Raw genomic sequence first — 22729 nt, forward strand, 5'->3', positions numbered from 1 at the left:
ATGTATTCTTATGTGTGAGAAGAAGAAAAAAAATCACTGTCAGTCATGTGACCCTTGTATGATTACTGCATAGGTTTGTACTCAGAAAACATTTTTTTTAATTATTATTTCAGCAGTTTCAATTCTACATTTCAGGAAAAACTGAAGTCTTGAGTATTACTCTAACTGTTAAAAGACAATGCTGTTTCCACACTGAGTGGTTTTCGTTTGAGATATTCACCAGTGTGCTGAGGACTGGCTGTCTAAACCTCCCAGTCAAGCTTATTTTTCCTCTCCAGTTCCAGTTTCTTCAAAAAATCAGTGTCTTGTGGTTGAAAAACTATAAAGTTGCATTCATTTTCCAACAATTGCTGATTTGATTTTATTCCTGATACACATAATACAATCAGCTTTCATTTATTTGCACGGGAAAGTGCGAGATCACTGGTTCTGCTTCATCTTCTTACTACAACAATATTGAATAAGGTTCTGTCTGCAGAAATATTCAGTTACACTGACATACACTGCCCTCAAGTGTCAAAATTGAGGAAGTAATTTTTTAAAAATAAATTCCATAAACATGCCTGAAGTTTGATCATTTGATTATTTAACGAGCCAGCTGCATCTTTTGTCCATTATAAAGAGTATATCTCAGCCAATTTTCTCACAACCGGCCAGCGATGAGAAACCTAATGTGACATCTGTGAAGATTTTCATTCTTCAATCTCATAACCAAAGGTGATGAATCAAAAGCAACTGGCCTTATTAAACCGTGGGAACAGCTTTACATGTTTTGCACTTCTTTGACCCATGACCATGTGTTAGAAATAGAAATCTGAACTGTCAGAGGTTTTAATCCCACATACCCACAGGAAAGCAGCAAACCTATACCCCATTTGACTGTGGAACTCCTGTGGTGTACCCACACTCACTCCTCACACTCAGGTGTGTCCTCATCTTGCAGGTGATCAAAATTGATATCAGTATAAATTTGAGTGCTATAGAATTGTCCTGACTAAACCTTAAACTTAATGTGCAATTGTTATATATCTGCTCCAGGTCTCCCTCTTGGGCCACATGGTTGGTGTAATGGTTAGCACTCTTGCAGCAAGAATGGAGTTAGCATGTTCTCGCCATGGGTGTGTGGGTTTTCTCTGGGAAAAATTGCTCTTTGCAGTCAGCAAAAGAATGAAAACTTAAGTAAAACATATTTTTTAACATTGGTGTGGCATTATTATTCATGCAGAGTTGTAATAATCAGACCAGTGCTGAGGAAATCTTATCACCAATGATCGTGAAGACTGGGTTCCCAACGAGTAATGTCAAATAAGTCTAATGAAAATAATGAAAATAGGTCTTAATTTCATTAGCATGCTCCCTATTCATGCTGTCATCTATTCAAATGCTCAGCTGACGGTTTTATTGGTCTAATTTTGACAGTTACCGTATGTACTGTGTACACCATACAACCACCAGGTGGCAGGCTTTCATCGAAGGTACAATAATATTGAAGTTTGACTAATTATACAATCAAATAAGCACGGAAGATGTTTTATTATATTTACATTAAAACATGTACTTCAAGCACTTTTGATACCACATGACCTGCCAAATGTATTTAAACCAAAACGGACATATTAAGTACTTGCATCCAATAGAGAAAGGACATCCTTACATAATATATAAAAAATTAAATATTAAATAATGTAAAAGCAGTAAAAAACAGTTTTTTTGTCGACAACACGCCAGATTTTAAAAGGGGAAAAAAATAATCTTTGCACCATTCACAATAACATTGATGTTAAGTTTCGGATCGATTATATATTCCAGAACAGACTGGACGGGCGGTGTTTTGCCAAGACACAGTCGTCGATGCACGCCGCGCTTGAAGTCCAACAGTCACTCACGCGGGACTCATCGGAACACAAACCAAGCAAACCCAAAGTGCTCCAACATCGACGTAGTGACGTCACCTCTTTGTGTTAGCAAATCACGGTGTACGCTGGGCGGGCATTGTGAAGCTGTAGTTGAGTGTTAGCAGGCTAACTAGAGAAAGAAAGCTAACTAACCGTGAGAGTGGAAGTAGAGCCAACCTTAAATGAGCAGGCAACTGTCAAAACTGCAAAGGGAACATACATTTTTAGTGAAGTGATATTTCTATTGGATTACTGGCTAGGTAATCTAAGAGCGTGTTGTCAGATGCCCAAGGAGATTTTTTGGATACTACACCGATTGTCCCATTTCCAAACGGAAACCATTTCTGGACAGACAGTTCGTGCTAGCTAGCTCAGTGAACCAACCAGGAGACGTTTCATTGTCACCTAAAACAATCCAAACTGAATGTTTTGTCTGTCATGAGTCCGGCCGGGTGCTCCCATGTGAACGCTTATAAGGTGGATAATTGGAAACAAAACCTTCGAGTCATATACCAATGCTTTGTTTGGAGTGGTACTGCTGAGACCAGGAGACGCAAGGTAAAAACACAGGAACTGCAACGTTAGATACACACGCAAAAGTGAAATGGTGTTTAACAATCACAGAAGCTGGGTGTAACTGGTGTCCCACATGAAACTGAATCACTCAGCGGGGTTGTACAGAACTACTCTTTTACTGAAACTACTTCTGCAGCAGTCATGTTGCTAGTCCCAGGGCTAGCTAGTTAGGTTGTAACCGGTAAGTTAGCTTAGCAGGAATCTACCTTGAGTGCCGAGGAGACTTCTTTGCGATGTTAACACCAACACTCAATTTACCCTAAGTCGCTAAATTAACCTCTATTTAATATTTTGTAGTGGGTCAACTGCGTGGAGTAGCTGAGCGACTCCGTTTGGTAGAAGATGATCAGTAATTTGGATGGCTAAAGTTGTCTTTTAAGAGGAGTTGTGTTCATGGGGCTAGCATTACCACATCAAATGGACCCATTGTGTCTGTTCACACACGCACACACTAGGTGCTCAGGCTATAGCGGTTCGCCCCTGGTCTGTGTCTTTTCTAACAGTGGTCAGTTGTTTATGAGTTTGCATGCTGGGACGTCAAATCATTACTTTTATTGCCTACTTCCATTTGAGCTCATCCCACACCTGATCGGCCTACACAGCTCTGAATAGCTCTCTACAGTGAGGTCATCACCGGACTGCCTTGCCGTTTCTCTCAATTTCCCACCCCTTGACTTCCTTTTGTCAACTTAAACTCGATTTGTTTGTGCCATGATATTAATTTTTGACAGGGGAAAAACAATCTAGGAGGTTAATTTGCAACTGTGTATAGGTTGCTTGTTTGTTATAAAGTATACGTGCTTCTCTTATACATGTCATACATTTTTATGTCGTTGTGCTATAATAGGTGCGTCAGAGTGATGCAGGATGGACAGAGCTGGTGAGTTGATAACTATTACCTCCTCATCTTAACTGACATACTATAGGTAGTTCAGATGTACAAAACTGGCTTGCTTTCTGTCTCCTCTTGCTTACCTACCTGTATGCCTCAATCCCTTTCATTAAATTGACAAAATTTTAGATGAAAACCTGTGTAGTGGAAGAATATAGCCTCATAGTTTGCTCTGAGACATAGTATACCTAGTATGGCTACCTGGTGGGAAGGTAAAGCAAAACAAATAGCCAATGCAAGATGGTCATTGACCCTTTTGTGTAGTGAGTGTTGTAGTGACATACTTTGGTTTGAGCGTGGTGCTCTTTGCATAGTGCGTTTGGCACTTTAGTACATCCAAGTTTAAGAGCAAGAGTTTATCTGAAAATAATATGAGAAAAGGTTATCAGCGCAATGGGTGACATTGCAGCATGAACAAAAGTTGAGACAGATGGTCTATTTTTAACTATTTCCCACACACTGTACCTCACAGTGCTGCAATCAACAGGAGCTGAGCCTGTCTGTCATGGTTATACAATTGGTTTGTGGTACTTTATGATGCTCAGTTCATTTTGACCCATAGTGTTCTGCTCATCCTCCTCCAAATAAGTTGCTTCACAGTCAGCTGGTAGTTGCATTTTGGTGTCAGGCTTGGAAACCTTTATCGTCCCAACACCGCACTGAAAATATCTTTCACAACCAGCTACTCTTTATCATTGTTTTGTCTGTGTGTCTCTTTGTCTATGTCAAGGCAAAGCTAGTAATGATATGTCAGGCTGAGTTATCTGTCAATTTGTGTTTAAAATGCAGTTTTGCTTATGAGCGCAATCCTCTCAGCTTTGCATATGATTTTTGTTATGAGACAGATGTCTAACATCTGTTGACGTGTGCATTAGTGGTTTGGCTCTGCCCATATGTATCCAGACATTGATGGTTCAGGTGACTGTTGTAGAGGGAAAATAATGTTAACATTGGCTTCCCACTGCCTCATTGCCCTCCAGGATGTCCATAAGGGAGTATTAATCTCGTGCCTCATACTCCCTTCACTGAGCTTCCTACCAAATAACTAATCTGACACACGGAACAGGTGTGGTGCTGCTCTAGTGGTACATAGTGTCTTCTGCAGGTTTTGAAAGACACCACCTTTTATTCACTGAGGGATATTTGTGGTTTTTACATTATGTTCTTTCCCCTCATGTTTTTATTTCCCTCCTTTTCTTTTCTCCTCAGCAGTGTCCCTGCAGGCTATCACCTTCATCCGAGGTGATGTGCAGGATTATTTTTGAAAAATTGGTCACCTGTTCTGCACATGCAATTTAAAACCCACATGGGTAAAGAGGGGCCATATTAATGCCACACCCAGCATTGTGGCTCATTCTGGCTTAGGTTCACTTACCTTTTATTGGTAGACAATAGCATAGTAATTATTTTTGACAGACCAGTCCTTGATGAAATGTACACCAGTATTAAACATTCATTTTGTGATCCCTTTAGGTCTTTTGCATAAACATGGCTTAATTGTCTTCTGTGCATAAAGTAAAAATACCTTAATCATCCTTTAATTACCTATGACACACAGGCTCTAAGGAGAAAACACTTGAATGCAAGTGTATTAAAGATGTCTCACTAAGGGAGATGACAAGCATTAACACTTATGTAATAATGTTTTCCCTTTGGTGTTGATGGGAATTTATTTCAGACAAATACACTTGTGTTTCTATGCCTGTATTCTACTAATGCACTTCATGCCAAAGACTGGCAGTTAGTAGAAATGTTCTGATGTTCATGTCATGCAGCCTGAGAAGCTACTACAACCAATATTAACTGTCAGTTTGTGTCAAGTCACAAAACTGGCTCCATTTCGGAAGAGGAACTGTTATTCTGATCAACTTCCCTTTCCAGTTTTCTGCGTCCTTTCTTTGTTTCTTAGGCTAATATTACTGAGATGTAATATTCAGTCAATTTGGAGGTTGATTGTTTGAATATGGCATGTACTGTAAGCCCCAGTTTGCTTTTGTTTGAACATGTTTCTGATTTTTCCTCTCTTCACGATTCACCAGATTGTCAATTACCTTTCAGCAGATTTGTACAGACGGATGTAGACACAGGTGCCTGGTACATACCTGCCCTTGCTTTTAACTGTTGAATTTATTCCTCTGTTATGGCCCCAGTGCTGGATGATATTCATAATTTATACTATGTGAATGGCTGGAACAGTGGAGGAATGGTGTGAATATTCATGAAGGTCATGGTTATTTATTGTATGTGCTGCTCCATTGAGTAGGATGGACACAATTTAGTATCTGTAAGAGAAGGCTCTGTGTCTAGAAAAACACTGGCATGATGAAGGAATGTGCCGTGCAGTAAAACCAGAGCTATTACGTTAGGATGAGTGGAAATTGGATGAGATGAAAGCAGAGAGGGTGGGGTTGGCAGATTTTTACAGCCATAACTGCTTTGAAGAATTTGCTGTCACTTTGATAAAAGGGGTAAGGGTTGTGATTAGAGAGCTGACTGAACTCATCTTTTTTATCTCCTAGTTTTGATGAATCACATATGATCAGAGGAATCATAGCCCCCTCTTTCCCACAAGTTCAAACCTGATTTCTGCTTGTGGTGAGGGTAGATGAGAGAGAAATCCTTTCCCACCTAGATATTGCTGGGAAATTGGGAGGTAGGAAAATTGATATCTTTCAAGGATGACACATGTCTGTCACTCTTTTCTCCCACTTTACATTCAAATACACACTCAATGACCCGAGGCACAGTCCATCCCAGAGAGTGGCTTGTTCCTGGGCTGCAAGCAGGTCTCTTTGTCAGATCAGTCTCCATAACATCACAGGCCTGCTCCTTGACTCATCAGCATACGTTTGGAGCATCAGGATCTATTCCCCCAGTCTCTTCACACCCTTCACTTGTTCCTATTCTGTGCTCACTCCCACGCTTCTCCTCCCTCCTTTCACTTGCTTCTGCCTCTTCCTACTTGCAAACCTCGTACAGCATTCTTTTTGCCTTTTGATTATCCCGTTAAAGTTGTGTAAAAATGCTACATGTACTTTTGAAATTACACAAAGCATTCTCTGCAATGTTAAACTGGAACACTGAAATATAATTTTCTGTTTACAGAGGTTTGTGTCCCTCCATTTGTGGATCATTTTAAATGTATAGCCATGCCAACAATCTCTCATGCCTCATAGACAGCACTTGGTAATGTCAGTCTGAACGTTTTGGCGTTCATCCAGGCTAATGTCTTCCATATCTGTGTGTACTCACCGGACTTGTATAAAGTGGCTTTTGGTCTATCCGTCACTTTGGCTCAGTGACTCAGACTAAACAAATGGCACAAAGTCTACAACCTCCTCCCATAGACATCATAGGCTTGCTGTGTCACCTTGCAATATCCTTATAGCATGTCATTGCCTCCCAGTTTCTGACCACAGTGGTGGGCTGTGCCTTCCAAGCAGTTTATTTGCCATTCCCTGAGAGCCTGGTCTCTAACTAGGCTTTAGCATTCTTCCCTGTGGGAGAAATCCTGGAGAAGGCATCGGACTAAGGCTCTCTGGGCGGTATATACTGTGGTATAATTTGAAACATCTTGTGTGGTGACGGTATATATTGTGAAATATTCTTGGTAATGAACGTTCACCTTGCTCACGCGAGTGCGCACACACACACACATTGGGGAAAAGAACGAGGATTTTCTCGCTATGCTTTGATTAATGTATGGAGAAACTGAAATGTTAGGTGCCCCAGTGCGACCAAAGAAAAAAACTGAGTTCTCAAATTCCCACGCACTCCCTATTCTCAGCCATTAAAAAACTTTGCACCTTTCAAGAGTGTAAGGCTGCAGCCTGGAACCACTCGTCTCGTGCCATCTCGCTCGGTACCGAGAGTCCACGCCCCGAGCTTCCAATTTTCAAAATAAAAGCTTGCCTCCTTTACCTTCCGTCTCATGGCACTGCTGCTTATCTTGTGTATATGTGCCAGTGTACACACACATACTACAGGATACAGTACAATTTCCATGTGAAGTGTGAACAAAATGCAGAACATAAAGAATTGAACTGAGGAGGAACTGCCTGGATTTACCTCAGTTAAGGGGGATACTCTGGATACATGTCTTGTTATAGAGGGGTGCCTCAGCATTGAATGTCATTTTTATCGTCCGTTCTATTTATTGCAAATAGCCAAGAAATACAAAAGTATAATTTTCATAGTCCTGACTTTGCCTTTACCTGAGGTCTTCAAAGAAGGTATAATTATGAGGGTGTAAAGCAAGCAGCACATGCAAAAGCTGTTTCCCATTTTTATCCCATGTCATGGAATAAAATACCCCATACTCGCATGAAAATAAACAAACATAAAAAGAGCTACTAACAGCCATCCTGGTGCATCTTGTAACCAGCGATGGTCTAGTATTTGCCAACAAATGATTTATTTTGAGAGTTTAAATGTTTTGAAATGACCATCTTGAATGAATTCGTATTATTGACCCTGTGAACTTGTTGTTGTACACACCCCAGGCATGAGACGAGGGGTGGCCAAAAGCTCCAGGCTGTAGCCTTATTCGACTTGCACCTTTTGTTTTGACGATGACGTCATCGACATGTGTTATTGCGCTTGGCCGGTATAATGAAAATCTCTAGCGTGGCCAAATTTATATTGTTTGCACCGCATACTGTTTATACCACCATTCCCTACATTGGCCTAAGAAGTAGGATGCTTTGTGAGTCTGTTGTAATATTCTCATCTCAGCTCCCCTTCAGACAAGTTCAATCCCCATTCATGTCTCCTTCTCAGTGACCATCTCTCTTCTTTGCCACTCCCTTATCCAGATTCAATAATTTGACTCATTAAACTGTTGTTTAAAAAGCTTCTGGGAAGACATCACTGTTCCAAAGCATGCTGGTCATGGCATGGGCCAGCCAATGAGGCTGCTGCCCAGCCCTCCTTTAGTATTGCCATCTGGCTAATGAGCTGTCAGTCACTCTCCAGGGGTTGACCAAGCCCAAAACCAGGAGGCAATCAATCTCCTCTAGTGCGGACATTCAATTGTTCCCTATTGTTAGAACCTTGAACCCAAATGACAGCTTTTCTAGGGACGAGGACTAGGTGAAAAAAGGGCTTGTGAAAAGGTGAAGATTGTGGCGTTAAACTGATATTTGAATGCACTAACAGCACCTCTTTTCTGCAGGAATTGCGTATTGATTTTCGTGCGGATAATGTTCTAGTTGTGGACTGGTTTGCGCCATTAGAAAAATGAGAAATCAACATGTGATCTGAGATGTAAGTCCCCAAAGGACGAGTCAGAAGCTCTGTGCTGTGGGTGTCAGTCACATGCAGTGTCCTTATTCTGTGTGTGTGTGCTTTCAGTGGAGGAGTGTGGTTGCAGGGTTTGACAAATGATCACACAGCCTTTTGTTAAGCTCGGGCTAGACTGTTAACCATCTGTGCAAGCAAACAAACGTGCAATCTGTTTGCATGAACTGTCCTCGTGCTGTAATTTTTTGTCAATGTTTTTTTTATTCATCTTTTTTTATAAGCTTTGGCCAGTCTACATCTTGTAGCTTTAAATAGATGTTGGCTTGTTGCGATTGTTGTGTGATACGACTGTCTGCCTTGTTTTATTTTAACTTTTCGAGGTACAGCTGATTTCCACTCCGGTGGTTCTCAGCAGTTTAGTACCGGCACATGATTTTTTGATATAATACTTATGCTGCTTATTTTTCCTTATACCCTCTGATCTCTGTATATCAAGAAACAAACACAGCTTACCTGCCTAAGAAGATGCACCATCTGCTGCTAAGAATATGCGGCTGAATTTTATGTCCATATAACATTGTGTAAAAGTACGAGGCCAAACTCCACTTGACACATTTGGATACGGTAGCAATACATTTTCACAAAAAAAGCATATTATTGAGGATTATTTTCAAAAATCGCTAAATATTATTATTTTTTTGATGAATTATTTTGTCCCAAAAAATGTCGTTCGAACCCTGCAAATGATGATGTTCTCATCTGTCTTGTTTTGTCCACTCACCAAAATTATTCAGGTTTTTATTATTTATTTGATATATGTTGCAAAAAAACAGAAAATATTCCCATTTAAGAAGACTAAAAATCAGTGCGCTTTGCAGCCCTAGAGTGCATACTTTTGGAGAGGTAATTTGTCTGCTTAAGTATATTTATATCTTGCACTATGTATGACAGCCACTGTTAATTTTGTGGCAGTATGAGTTTGGCATGTGTATGTTTCGAGGCATGGACAGGCTTATGAGTGTGAGGTAGCATGGTGAGTCACTGCTCTAATAGCAATGCTCTCGAATCTCTATTGACCCTCTCCCCTCCCCAGTCCGTTTTTTTGGCAGCAGGAGCTTGCTTCAGTTAAAGCCAGATCTTTGTCCACATCATAATTGTCGTTGTCAGTCTCTCTCATCCTCAGCTACAGCTCATCACATATCTGGCTCTGTTTGATTATAAGAGTGCATTTACCCATATGCCGGAGGAGGAATACTGCAGCCAGATTAAATAATGAAGGAGAAAACGCTTGGTGTGAGACATTGCTGTTGCTTCATTCATATTTATAAATATGCACCTTGATCTGAAACATTGGAGGATTTATAACTTTTTCCCTTGACAGCCACTAACGGACGCACTGAACTCACAAAGCATGTTCTATCACATGTCCGTGTTAAAGATGTACTGGGGATCTATTCATCCTGCTAATACCTTTCTGCATGTGTTCTTCCATCAATCAGCAGCTTTATACATTAGTGGGCCATTCCCCTGGTCATGGAGCCTGGCTTGACTAGCCTCAAAGAGCACAACCCAGATGGGAGATGCAGCCTAGCGCAGCATGAGCATGAGCTTGCTACCTGTCCAACACTTGTTTCAGTCATCTGAGCCAGTGGATGATCAATAGCTGATCTAATAGAACATTAAAAGCCCTGGGCACACAGAGATGTAGGACTGCTGACACAGAGGAATAGATGGACTGTGAACCACGGGTGCTGAAGCAGAAATGGATTTTCTGCCCGCTAAAGGGGTGTTGAGACAGGGGAGGGTGAGGATGAGGGCAAGGCGTGGCATTGGCATGGTTTCTTGTTTTTGACTTGGAGTCCTGGTGCAGTGAAAGAGGAGGGGGATAAATGCTAGGTAAACAGGCTCCTGAAAACATGACCTCATCTGTGATTCCACACAATATGTAATCTGTCGTTTTACCCTTTGTTAGTTAATGTTAATTTTGATTCTAAAAGCACAAACAATTGCTTCATCCTATCCCCTTGTGCTCCTCTTGTCTCATCAAATGTCTAGGAAACAAGCTGTGCCCTAAACATTTCAAAGTCCGATATAGATATCTTGTTTTTAGAGTCAGTCAATGCTCCTTTTCCTGTCATGGCCTTGCCTGCTCTCCAGTCAGTGCTGGCTGTCCCACAGGCCAACTTAGGAGCAAAATAAAACAGAGCTTAGTGTCTGAAACCCTGAATATCCCCACTACTGCAATGTCATCACAATCCCATGCCTAATAATGCTTGGCCGAAACACAGGCCTTTCTGTGAGTTTGTGTTTCATGTCACATTCATCTGCAGCATACCATGATGGGAGCAAATTATTGTGCGAATATTGTATCACTTCAGGTTTTAACACAAAATTGCTTTGTATGAGGCATTTTCATTTTTTAACCCACGGATGAACAGTCCCAGACCTGCACAGACTCGGAGTTAAGGTTCAGGCAGTAGAAACAAATACTGGATACAGTTACGGTTGTTCCTTGGAAATCCTGGAACCTACCGTAATGACAAGTATAAGCGCAAAGCTCTATTTCTCTGCTTTCTGGTAGTTTTGGAATCTAGATGTCATTTTGGATGGTAATGCGAAGTATGCCTGCCAAATCCTGTTGGCAATGACAGGATGTTAACAGAAGGGTTGATTATGTATTTTGGGTATTTTAATAAGATATAGCATGAAATATGTGCTAATAGAGAGTGAGCATTATGCAAATGCTGTAGCCTTGACTGAGTCATCCTCTGGAATGGTAATTGTACTCCATTACTCCACATAAGCAGTTGTAGTTTTGTAGTAGTCCTATTGTTCTTGTGTTTTATGTCTGATGCAGTGAAGGATGTGAAACTGGCTGGCACAGTCTCGTTTATTTCTTTGGTACAATGGGCTTAAATTCTGTTCAGATGGTGTCAGGTTATGGGATTTTATTACTTGTTAAAAGGTTGCAGTAGGAGGCAATACAGTACGGCTTTGTTAAATTCATGAGTTCATGTCTTCTTGCTTTAGTATGTAGGAGGCTCTCACAGAGTGGTCTTGCACCAGAAACTGAAAGCTGGTAAATTTACCCAGCCAATAGTTACTTTCTCATTTTGCATCTCTTCACCTTTGCTTCACACCTTCTTCCCTTCTGTCCTCTCTCCATGAGTGGCTGATTCATTGCCACAGGTCTGCACACTGAAAGGCCGTGATTGGGTCTGTTCTTTTCCCTTCATCCCTTCTGTTGTTTCTCTTCTCTCTTCCAAAGCTGACACACTGACTACTTCTGATGTGTTTTCATGCCAGTAGAACTGTCCACTTACAGCATTGAGTTTATTCACTACTTTTTGATGCTGAATTGCAAATTTTTTAATAATCACAACTTAGTACACTATTTAAAAACTGTCTTGGAACATCTGTCTCAAGAACAACACAGTCAAACTCATACATGTCTTTGTTCTCACACAACCTCTATATCAAATTTCTTGCTTGAATTTACAACATTGTTCACCATGCCCTCACTTGTCTCCTACGTTGTTTGTTTTATCTTTTCTTTTTTCTTTTTTACACCTCCCATATCTGATGACATTTACCTGCTCAAATTCTGGAAGTTATTTCCACAGCTGTAAAATATTGTTGTGCATAAGATGGGGGACTTGTGAATCTGTGTGTCCTCCTGTAAGCCTTCCCCAAATATGTCAGTCAATCTAATGTGCAATTTCTTCAGTCATCCCTGAGTGCTGTACTCGGCTGCTGCTGGAGTGAGTGCTTCAGTTCAGCAGATTCTGCCTGCCAAGGATTAAATCCCATCATGGCCCACATGTGTTATAGAGCAAAAATATTAAGTGTAGAAATAAATTTGTTGTTAGTCAGTAGCACTGAATTTGTCAACAGTCTCTGAAATCTGTAACATGTCTACGTTTATGCAAACCACGGTGTCCATCAAATGAGTTGTCTGACTGACTAGAAGATACAAATGTGGCGGTGACTTCCTCTCTGTATGCCTGTGTCACTCCACATCACTGCTCTTCCTGCTGCACGGGATTTTCTCACCACGCTGACTTATGTTCTTCTTCAATTGTTTGTCCCCACCCCAACCCTCCATCCTCCCCTGGGTTTTTCTCCACAGGCCAAGTCGTGTATCTGTCACATGTGTGGCGCCCACCTCAACCGACTCCACTCTTGTCTCTACTGTGTCTTTTTCGGCTGTTTTACAAAGAAACACATCCACGAACACGCGAAGAACAAGAGACACAATCTAGGTAAGCCGTACGCTCGTTCACACTCAACATAAATATGAGAGGAATCTAAATTAAGTAATTGCTTTATAGTATTGAGATAATTATGTGTTTTCGTACTTTAGAGTCAGAGTATATGTCCGGCCCAATGCCCTGGGTTCACACGCATCACATCAGTCTTCACATTCATATGCACCCCAGTGGTCCACTGCAGCATTAGCTATTATCAGCAAAGGATTACAGCATTACTTTGGGCATCTTTCTCTCCGCGGGCACGAAGCCGAACCTCAGTCTAACCACAGTACATTGTCATTCTGGTGGGAGCTCCTTAGATAGTCAAATGTCAAGGATTTAAGTTACAACATTCGGCTTCATCCAGCAGCAAAGGAGAAGCAGACATTTCTAATCCATAGCTGCCAGAGAGCCTAGCTTCAGAGTCACATGCCAATTAAGCTAAATGAGGCAAAGGTACTAATGAGCAAGATTTTGATATTACCCTGACAATGACAACACTTTAATTAAACAGGGGAGATGGTGGTGTGGCTTGATTTAATTGATTTAATGCATTTCAACAGTTTGGTTACACATACCCCAAGAGGACAGCCACAGTGTTAATTAGCTTTCAGCGTTCCACAGGACCATCTCTGACATTGGCACTCTGTTCTTCTGCACCTCCTATCAAATTAATCCAAACTCCCTTGACTGTTATACTGTTAGACAGCAGGCTCTCTTCTCAGGGCTCGTTTTACATCTTTTTTAACATCCCTTTCCTAAACGCAACACACCACAGGACTCCTTTCATATTATTTCCTTCCACAGTTTTCCCTCGCTCAAGTGAAAGGCGAATGAGGGACAAATCCATTTTGTTTCCATTTTTGGCTGGTCTGCCACAGAAGGCCGGTGATGTCACTTATGAATTTGAACACAAATATCACTGAGTTGGAGTTTTCCCATTGGCCATTGCCCTTTCAAAAACTAACTGGATAGCACAAACAAACTAATAAGCACATTTGGTGCATGATTTGACTGAGTGACAGTTTTACAGAGAAGAGTCACAAGTGAGCCTGCAAGCACAAGCTTAGGCTTTCTCTCTGCAGGAACATTTCTCTATGTATTTCACACCGTTACCCACACAGCTGTTGACAGATGTGAATGAGCCCGTTTTGAGCTCAAGTAAAGATGAGTGAAATCGCAGCTCATTTGTCGTCTTTAACTTGCGAACGGTGATTTTTGTAAACAGTGTCCTCAGGAAGAATATCAGAAATTTAGCAATGCAGAGAAGCAGCATGGAAACGTCGTGGAAATGAGCACCAAATCACATGTAACGTAACACATGTCACTGCTTTATTATCGGTGCAACAGGAAAACATGTCAATTTGGAACAACCTCATAGGGAATATGGTTGATATAAAACCTCTATATGCGAGTACAGAGAATATAAGAGAGAAGGGGAGAAAAGAGACCTGAAACGCAATGCCACCATAAATGTGACGTAGTGACATTTTGAGTTTTTCAACAGGATTCAGGGACTTTCTATTCAAAACACTTGTTTACAACATCGCTACTGGTTTCAACTCAATCTTCAACTTGCACATTAACGATGCACCGCAGTGACCTCATCTTTTTTTTCTTCTTAACCGAGTTGCTGTTGTCCAGAGGAGAGCATCCTCTGCAGAGTTTTTTTTTTTTTATGCAGTATTTATTTATTTGCTCGTCTTTCCCATAACAGTGATTACAACATATCCTACACCAGTCAGGTTTTCTACATGATGCATTAGCTCACTTTCTCATCTGTGGGCAGCACCAAAAACAGAAAAAAAAAATATGTCCAGTTAAGCTAAAAATAGGTTGTCACGGCAACAGAGCTGAAGTATTGTTGCTGTGGAGTTTGAGAATGGAAGATGGTGGTGTGTGTTAGTTGAAAGCACAGGTGGGGGTGGGAGACAGATATACCTATTCCATCACTGCTTCCCTCACATCTCTTATTATTGTTCAGTGTTGGCGATGAGATGCGAACATTGCAGTGTACGCAAAGTATAGGTGGGGAAAGCAGTTGTCCTGTCGGTGTTGGACTGTGAAATAAAACCCAACATGTATCACTGTGTGAAAGAAAATCCCTCTGTAATTCCTAATCTTTTTTTCTCCCTTTCTCGCCTTTTTCCTTCCAGCGATAGATTTATTATATGGTGGAATATATTGTTTTGTGTGTCAAGATTACATATACGACAAAGACATGGAGCAGATTGCCAAAGAGGAACAGAGGAAAGCCTGGAAATTGCAAGGTATAGAATTTTCTTTTCTGTAGCAGAAATGAATGCAGCTTTCGAGACTTTAGGCTAACTGATATTACGGTGTCGTCACACTTATCCGTCCTTGTATCCACAGGCATCGGGGAGAAATACACAACATGGGAGCCGACCAAGAGGGAGCTAGAATTATTACGACACAATCCAAAGCGGAGGAAAATCACTACAAACTGTACCATAGGTGAGCAGATGCGTGTGTACATCTTAATCAGCAGTTATTCATCCCTGAATGGGGTGAGTATGGCACAAGTGCACCTATACTCATTTTACAGCCCCTTTCAGACCTGGTATCAAAATCTCTCCCGAGTGATCCAATCACACGTGTGTCTCCCCACACTCCCCACACACGTATTCAAATACTGAATGACATCATGCATGAATACAATTCAGGGATGTTGATATGTGCGCATCAAACTCACTGCCCATGTGTCAAAAAAACACTTGTTAGTTTGTTGAAATGTAATAATGTTTCTCCACATTGTGCGCACCAGTTTAAAAAAAAAAAAATTCTGGCGCATAACTGAATGAATGAATGAACACAATGTTATTATTATTTGTATTATTTATTATTAGTATTATTATTGTTATTGTTGTTGTCATTATTATTATGTTATTATTGTTGTTAATAATTAATAATACTAATGACAATAATAATAATAATAATGCTAATAACTGGTTTGGGCTCCCCAGAACTTGCTTCTGTTTCTTCTGTGTTTTTTCTCTATCGTCATTTTCTTTGACGGTTTATCCATTTCTGCCTCTGATTCAGCTTCTTCCATTCCACGTACCCTCCGTCTCCTGTGATCCTTCACACGTTCATATCTTTAAATGTCTCGGTTGGTGGCATTGTTTGGGCAGTAGACCGAGGACCAGTCAAAAGTGTTTAAGCTCTCACTGAGAGCTTTCTTCCAGAACCAAGCCATGCTCAATTGGATTAGGTCCAGGACCTTGCTGTGTCTCACCTGTTCTACTGGCCATTGCTAAAGGACTATAGCTCTAATTCTCTCACTCTAATTGAATCCATTCAGAGTTTTGGGACGTGCTCCAGGACACAGTCTTGCTGGCACCCCAACCAACACCATATTGTCAACTGCCCAGCCAGCCGCACAAAAAAAAAATACAAAGATAAAAGTCTTGACATTGAAATGATTAACTGAATGTCTATCCAGTTGGATTTATTACATGTGTTATTCTTTTGGTTACTAATTTAGCAGTTCTCTCTCATTTGATTGGTTATTAATATGTTGGCTGACCACAGCTGAAACTCAGTCAGTGCAGAGAAACTGAGAATCAGTCAACTGCTCTGCCCACTGCCCAAGAGTTTTTTTTCTCACTCTTGACCTCCTTTCTTCTTGTCTTGCAGGTTTACGAGGGTTAATAAACCTGGGCAACACATGTTTCATGAACTGCATTGTTCAGGCCCTAACACACACGCCACTGCTGCGAGACTTCTTTCTTTCTGACAGACACAAGTGCGAGATGCAATCAAACTCCTGTCTGGTGTGTGAGATGTCGCAGCTCTTTCAGGAGGTAAGATAACACAATTTGCACGCGCAGACCTTTCTGTACGGGTCTTTTTGTGTAGTTTATTCTGACCTAGACAAGCATACGATTTTGAAACAACTGGGTAATAATTAGAGGTTTTTTTAATAGCCATATAATACAGAATGTTCTCTTGTGCTGTAACCCACTGCAGAAGGCTGAGTCACTGTTGCACTCTTTTGTCTAGTCCAAAGAGAGAGGCAGGGAGGAGGGAAAAATGCATGCCTGAAAGCAATGTACAGTGTAACATAAAAATGAAATGTTCAAATGCCATAATCACACCTTTTATTGATCCTGATCGGCCAGTTGGGAATTATGACGCCCAACCTTTTGTCCTTAGCCTTTAAATCCTTGCTTTTTGATGGCAAGGGAAACTCATCGCCCTTGAATATTATGTAATGTCTTCTCCCACACTGCCATGTTTTTTTTCTTCTTACACCCTCACACTTCCAAGTATATGAGCCCACAGATGGCAAGTGGTGTTAGAATGAGTTAATCATCACCCCCTTCACAAAAATACAGAGCCCTGCCCGGGCGCAGCTGGCTCTTCAGCGACGTAGATAACACCTCATTCACCCAGAGAGGTCGTCATTGATCGAGTGTTAGTGTTTTGAGGCGGAAAATGTTGGGTTATATTGGGGAAAAAATATTGAAACACTCATAAACATGTTTTTTGAGTTCTTCTGTCACATTTTGTCTTTTCCCAAACTCAACTTTTTTTTTTTAGCTTATTTCTAACCTACCTCTACATACACACAGCTCTGCTGTTTTGAAGGGGTGAGGTTCTCCTCTCCCTTCTCTCTCTCTCTTCATTGTTTCCTCCTCATCTTGTAGAGTCTTTCATTTGTCAACTACCTTCAAGCTGCCGAATACAAGTAGCGTCTGCATGATTCAAAAGAGACGTCAGTGTGCCATATTTTCCCCCTCTCACAGCTCAAATCAGGCTTCAGTGAGAATAAGTGAGGTGTGTACTGCAGCTATGTGCTGACAAATGAGAGCCCTCTCTGGTATTAATGATCGCTGTTTTTTTGTTTTGTTTTTTTACTTCATTATAGCATTTGCAACCTCCCAACTCTTGCACTCTGTTCTGTTACTTTCATACCTGCATCTCATGACCCTGACCTGGACTGTCGCTCACTCAAATTCCCATGGCAACTCAAAGGCTCTGCAGTGCTTTACATGCAGATCTTTTTGCACCTAACATCCTCGATCCCTGCGGATGTGCTGTCATTAGAGCCAACGCCGTTCGGTGGCGTGGTGAAATTCATTCCTGTCTGACTAAAGGAAAGCGGCGATTGATGATCGTCATGATTGACAGAACATTTAACTTCTATGGTTATATTAGCAGAGACGTGATGCATAACAGTGCGTCTACTAACGTATTTAAAAGTAGGCTAACCGTCTCTCTTTCTCACCCACCTCACTCCACCTTCCTCAACTTATTCCCCCCCCCCACTCTCAGTTCTACTCGGGCCACCGTTCGCCCCACATTCCCTTCCGGCTGCTGCACCTGGTGTGGACTCACGCACGTCACCTCGCTGGCTATGAGCAGCAAGATGCCCACGAGTTCCTCATCGCAGCATTGGACGTACTACACAGGCACTGCAAAGGGGACACCATCAGTAAGCTTCACTTAATTCACTCCAAAAGCCCTCACAGTATTATCCTAATTTTTTTGTACCATTTTTAAGCATTCAAATTATAACAAATGATCAATAATTATTCTGACTTGTAATAGTTACACATTTTCTAAATTGTGTAAGGATTACAGAGCATTCAACTGGCTGAATGAGTAATGCGTTTAAATAAAAAAAAAAGAAAAAGAAAAAAGGACGGTGCCTTTTGAGAGACTGAGTGAAGAGTCTCTACGAAGAGTCCCAACTGCGGTGTCTCGCATCGTCTCTGATCCTGCGTTGTATAGTTATGCCTTCGATCTACCCACAGTGCATAGTGCCTTACTTACACTGCAGAACATACTGGAGGAGACTGAAAATTCCATGTGCCAAGGACACAGCAAGCATGAAAGCGGTGCGTGTGTGTGTGTGTGATGTCAATAGACCCTGCTGCAGTGCAATGACAGGCTGACTCACTAAAACTGACCCCTCGCATACAGGCTCACTCTGATTGGTTATAGAAGATGTATAGAGATATGAAGAGGCTCCACTGCAGGGGAGTGAGAAAGTGAGAAAGTGAGAAAGAGGACCAGATTCATTTAGAGGGCCTAAAGAGGTTGTTTTTGTTGTCTGTGTGTGTGTATGTGTGTTTATAGTGTTCTGCTGTTTGTTGTCCACAGGAGATGACAACGGGAAGAAAGCCAACAATCCAAACCATTGTAACTGCATCATTGACCAAATCTTCACTGGGGGCCTGCAATCAGATGTTACCTGTCAAGTTTGCCAGTGAGTTTGTGTGTCTGTTACTTAATGACTTAATTTATTTAAAAGAAGCAAAGGAAAATATAATGTACGACTACAAAGCCCCACTTGACTTGTCCATCACATGACCTACTATTTCCATTCCTAGTTGTTTAAACATTCATCTTGAACCCTCATTGGCTGCCGCTGCTGTAGTCCATTCACGCAGCTGGAATGATTGATATGGACACTATCAGTGGTCCTGGAGTGGATGAACTACGGGTTTGTCTCCTCTCCACTGCTCTTTTTTAAAGGTTCAGTCCCCGTGGAGCTGCTGTAAGGGGGGGTTGTCTAGACGGCAGCACAACCAAGGCATTGCCTGCCCCCTAAAGCTGTCTTGTCACATTAGCAGCAGTACGTTGCACTGAACTGCAAATCACCTTGCCCAGACTTAGCAGGCAAGCTGAGCCCAGCTCTGTGCAACATTACCTGCCTCTATAGTGAGGGACTGCTTTTGTAGAGCTAATGTATAACTTTTTGCCAGAAATTTGATTGATTTAAATTTTCATTAAAAAGTCATGCTAACTACCTTTTACCAATGTATAAACGAAATGGTGCCATTTTGGTGTCACAAATGTATGACTTGCCATAACATAATAATGTGTATTACTAATCTATGAGCATGCGCGACAGCCCATCACCTGTACAGGTAGTACGTGTGATATGTACCACGTGCTTTACACACCTGAAGTCCAGTCTACAGTCCATCACAGTTATCGGACTGCAATAGTACAAATTCCTTTCTGCATGTAAAGCTACATTTCCTTTGATGCCACACTTCATTGAATTGCAAATGGACCTGGAAGAACAGTGTGGTTATTATGCACATGCACACTCTCAATCTGCCAGTCGGCTTAAACAAAAACATGATCAGAATCTACAGAGGCTGTGTGAATTTAGGCTTACGCATTACCATCTGTGTCATCATCCTTTCGTCATTTTATAAGTGGTACACACACCCCCCACTCATAACCACACACTATTGGACTCCCCTTTGTTTTCTCTAGTGGTGTTTCCACGACGATAGATCCATTCTGGGACATTAGTCTGGACCTGCCTGGCTCATCCACGCCTTTCTGGCCCCTCAGCCCAGGAGGGGATGGCAGCACAGTGAATGGAGAGAGCCACCTGTCCGGGTCCACCACACTCACAGACTGCCTACGCAGGTACACGTTACGTCTTGGCTGACAGCGGGGCTTTTCCCCCCAAATCTACTCAATCCACACTAAAATGAATCCCCCATCATCCTGATTTTAAAATATTTAATGGTGCTAAATGATAGAACAGGTCAGATGCTTTTGATGTACAATGTAGCTGTGTTTCTCTGTGCTAACGCTTAATACAACAAACTGTGTTCAAACTCGGTGTGACGTGAGTTGAACATTATGAAGGGAACAGAGATATCTCTGCTTATTTTCCCGCATGCCTTCATCCACATCTCCAAAGCCATGGGTCTCAAATGTCTCCACACAGTCAAATAAATGTAATTCATCCCTCCGCTTGTATGAGAGGTTATATGCCATCTGCTCATGCACACTAGCCCTGTTATCCCCAGATCTCCTCTTCTCTCATCACCACTTTAGCAGAACCGCGTTGACCTCTCGTATCTCCTCTGCTACCTCGCCTGTCTAATAATCCCCCCCCCTATATTATTTCATTCCCTTCCCTCTCAACTCAATTCCCTTTCCCCTTGCCCTCACTCTCTAGCACTCACATCCCACCCCCACCTCCTCTCTTTCCTCCTTTCCATGTAACTTTTCTTTTTTTTAAACCTGTCCTGTCCAGCAACTTAAGCATTGTGTATATATGTATATGTATGTATGTAAATATATACATATATGTACATACATACATACATATATATGTATATATACATATATATATAAATATACATATATATATATACATATGTATATATACATATATATATATACAAATTGTTAGTAAAGTAACTGAGGCACGAGATGTGGTTGGATTTAGAGCGGGGGACTACTCTACTACATTTCTTTACTACTGCAGCTCCATACACACCCCTAGTTGCTGCAGCAAGTCTCTTAAAGGTACAGAACTGGTTTGGTGTTGTTGCTGTGGTGATGGAGACATTGGCAATGCGAGCATGTTTATTCACATGCGTCGTGGTTGCACCGTAACTCCAGGCATGTTTAGGACCCACAGGTATTATCCGGGTAACTAAAGCCAGATCTGTATAACTAGATAGGTATGTATGGTGGTGGTGTGCATATTTAAAGAAAAAAAAACGTGTGTGACCTAACTGAGGGAAACGTAACCGCTTAACAGTCTTTCTCTTTCAACCCGTTTTCTTTTCCTGTGTATGTTTGGGTTTTTTTTTTGTCCACATGTGCTCTCCTCTCACGCGTCCTTCTCCTCTTCTCTTTTCATTCCAATCCTCTCTCTGCAGGTTTACGCGGCCCGAGCATCTAGGAAGCAGTGCCAAAATCAAGTGTGGCGGTTGCCATAGTTACCAGGAATCCACCAAACAGCTGACAATGAAAAAGCTCCCCATCGTAGCATGTTTCCATCTCAAAGTGAGTCAGCCCGGTGACGACGTGTTGCCAATTATCACTCATTACGCTAACTGTCGCCGTGTGACAGTTTGAGTATTTGAGGTAACGTTGAGCTTTTATCTTTCGTACATCTACTTCTGTCAGTCGTCACTCCTAAATAGAAACTTAGATTACATTATCCTGTATCCTTACATCCATATTACAGTATTTCATAATGTGTATATGCAGTAGTGATTATACTCTTTACCCTGTGCATGCAGCCTTACATTTGATCAAATCCAAGATTTCAATGTGCTTTAGCCGTCTTGTACTTCAGCGGTTGATGCAGTTCCTCCTACCGTGTAGCCTTTTCACACAGTGTCCCAGGACACCTATGATCCTAATGACTCGTACTGTCCGCCACTGTCCATGTTTTATTTATCATACCATAAAGGCCCGTAATGTATTTATGATATTCATAGGAGCAGCCTGCAACGAGATAATCGTAAATCATTCCAAGCCTATTCTTGTCGTGTTACAAATGCTTAAGTGTGTGACGGCCAGAGTGGAAAACGTTTCATTTTTATTTTTTTTTTACCAAGTCGTGTTGTATTTTGTATATTAACAATGCCTGTTATTTCTAAATATGTTTCTTCTACCCCTCCCCCCACTCCTCCTCCTCCTCCTCCCCCTCCTCTCTCTTGCCATTTGTCTTCCCCTTCCCCCCCCTCCTTTCTACGCTATTCTCCTGTCCTGCTTCTTTGGCCATCTCCAGCGGTTTGAGCACTCTGCTAAACTGCGGCGAAAGATCACAACGTACGTTTCCTTTCCTCTAGAGTTGGACATGACACCTTTCATGGCATCAAGGTGGGACTCCCAATGAATTCTCCTTTCCCTCAGCTGACTAGAACCACAGCTCCTCTTCCCTCGTATTAAAAGTTGTCTGACGCCAGCTAGGAAAGCATAGTTTTTCATTATCCAGCAGCTCCTGCGTTTGCCTGCTAGAATTGTAATTTAGACAAATGTACTTATTAGACACTATATGTCTGGTAAATATCCTCCCAGTTATTGTGTTCATCTGCATATTTGCCAAAATAGCACCCTATAAATATCTATTAGTG

The 22729-nt window shown here is 41.5% G+C and overlaps 1 protein-coding gene across 2 annotated transcripts in view; it reads left to right on the forward strand.

The window, feature by feature from the left end:
* Nucleotides 1-1989: 1989 nt before the first annotated feature.
* The window catches only part of LOC122785525 (ubiquitin carboxyl-terminal hydrolase 22-like), a 21661-nt gene continuing 921 nt past the window's right edge, over nt 1990-22729 (forward strand). Inside the window, exons 1-11 of one of the 2 annotated variants that reach the window (XM_044051359.1) lie at nt 1990-2453; nt 3319-3351; nt 12734-12866; nt 15011-15124; nt 15228-15329; nt 16512-16678; nt 18153-18312; nt 18984-19089; nt 20112-20270; nt 21524-21650; nt 22384-22475. In XM_044051359.1, coding sequence (XP_043907294.1) covers nt 2334-2453; nt 3319-3351; nt 12734-12866; nt 15011-15124; nt 15228-15329; nt 16512-16678; nt 18153-18312; nt 18984-19089; nt 20112-20270; nt 21524-21650; nt 22384-22475 — 1313 coding nt within the window. In that variant the 5' untranslated portion in view covers nt 1990-2333. The remainder of the gene's footprint in view (nt 2454-3318; nt 3352-12733; nt 12867-15010; nt 15125-15227; nt 15330-16511; nt 16679-18152; nt 18313-18983; nt 19090-20111; nt 20271-21523; nt 21651-22383; nt 22476-22729) is intronic. The other variant, XM_044051360.1, reaches the window with a different exon arrangement.

Source organism: Solea senegalensis, linkage group LG19 (genome assembly GCF_019176455.1).
Source record: "Solea senegalensis isolate Sse05_10M linkage group LG19, IFAPA_SoseM_1, whole genome shotgun sequence".
In the NCBI taxonomy this organism is placed as follows: Eukaryota; Metazoa; Chordata; class Actinopteri; order Pleuronectiformes; family Soleidae; genus Solea; species Solea senegalensis.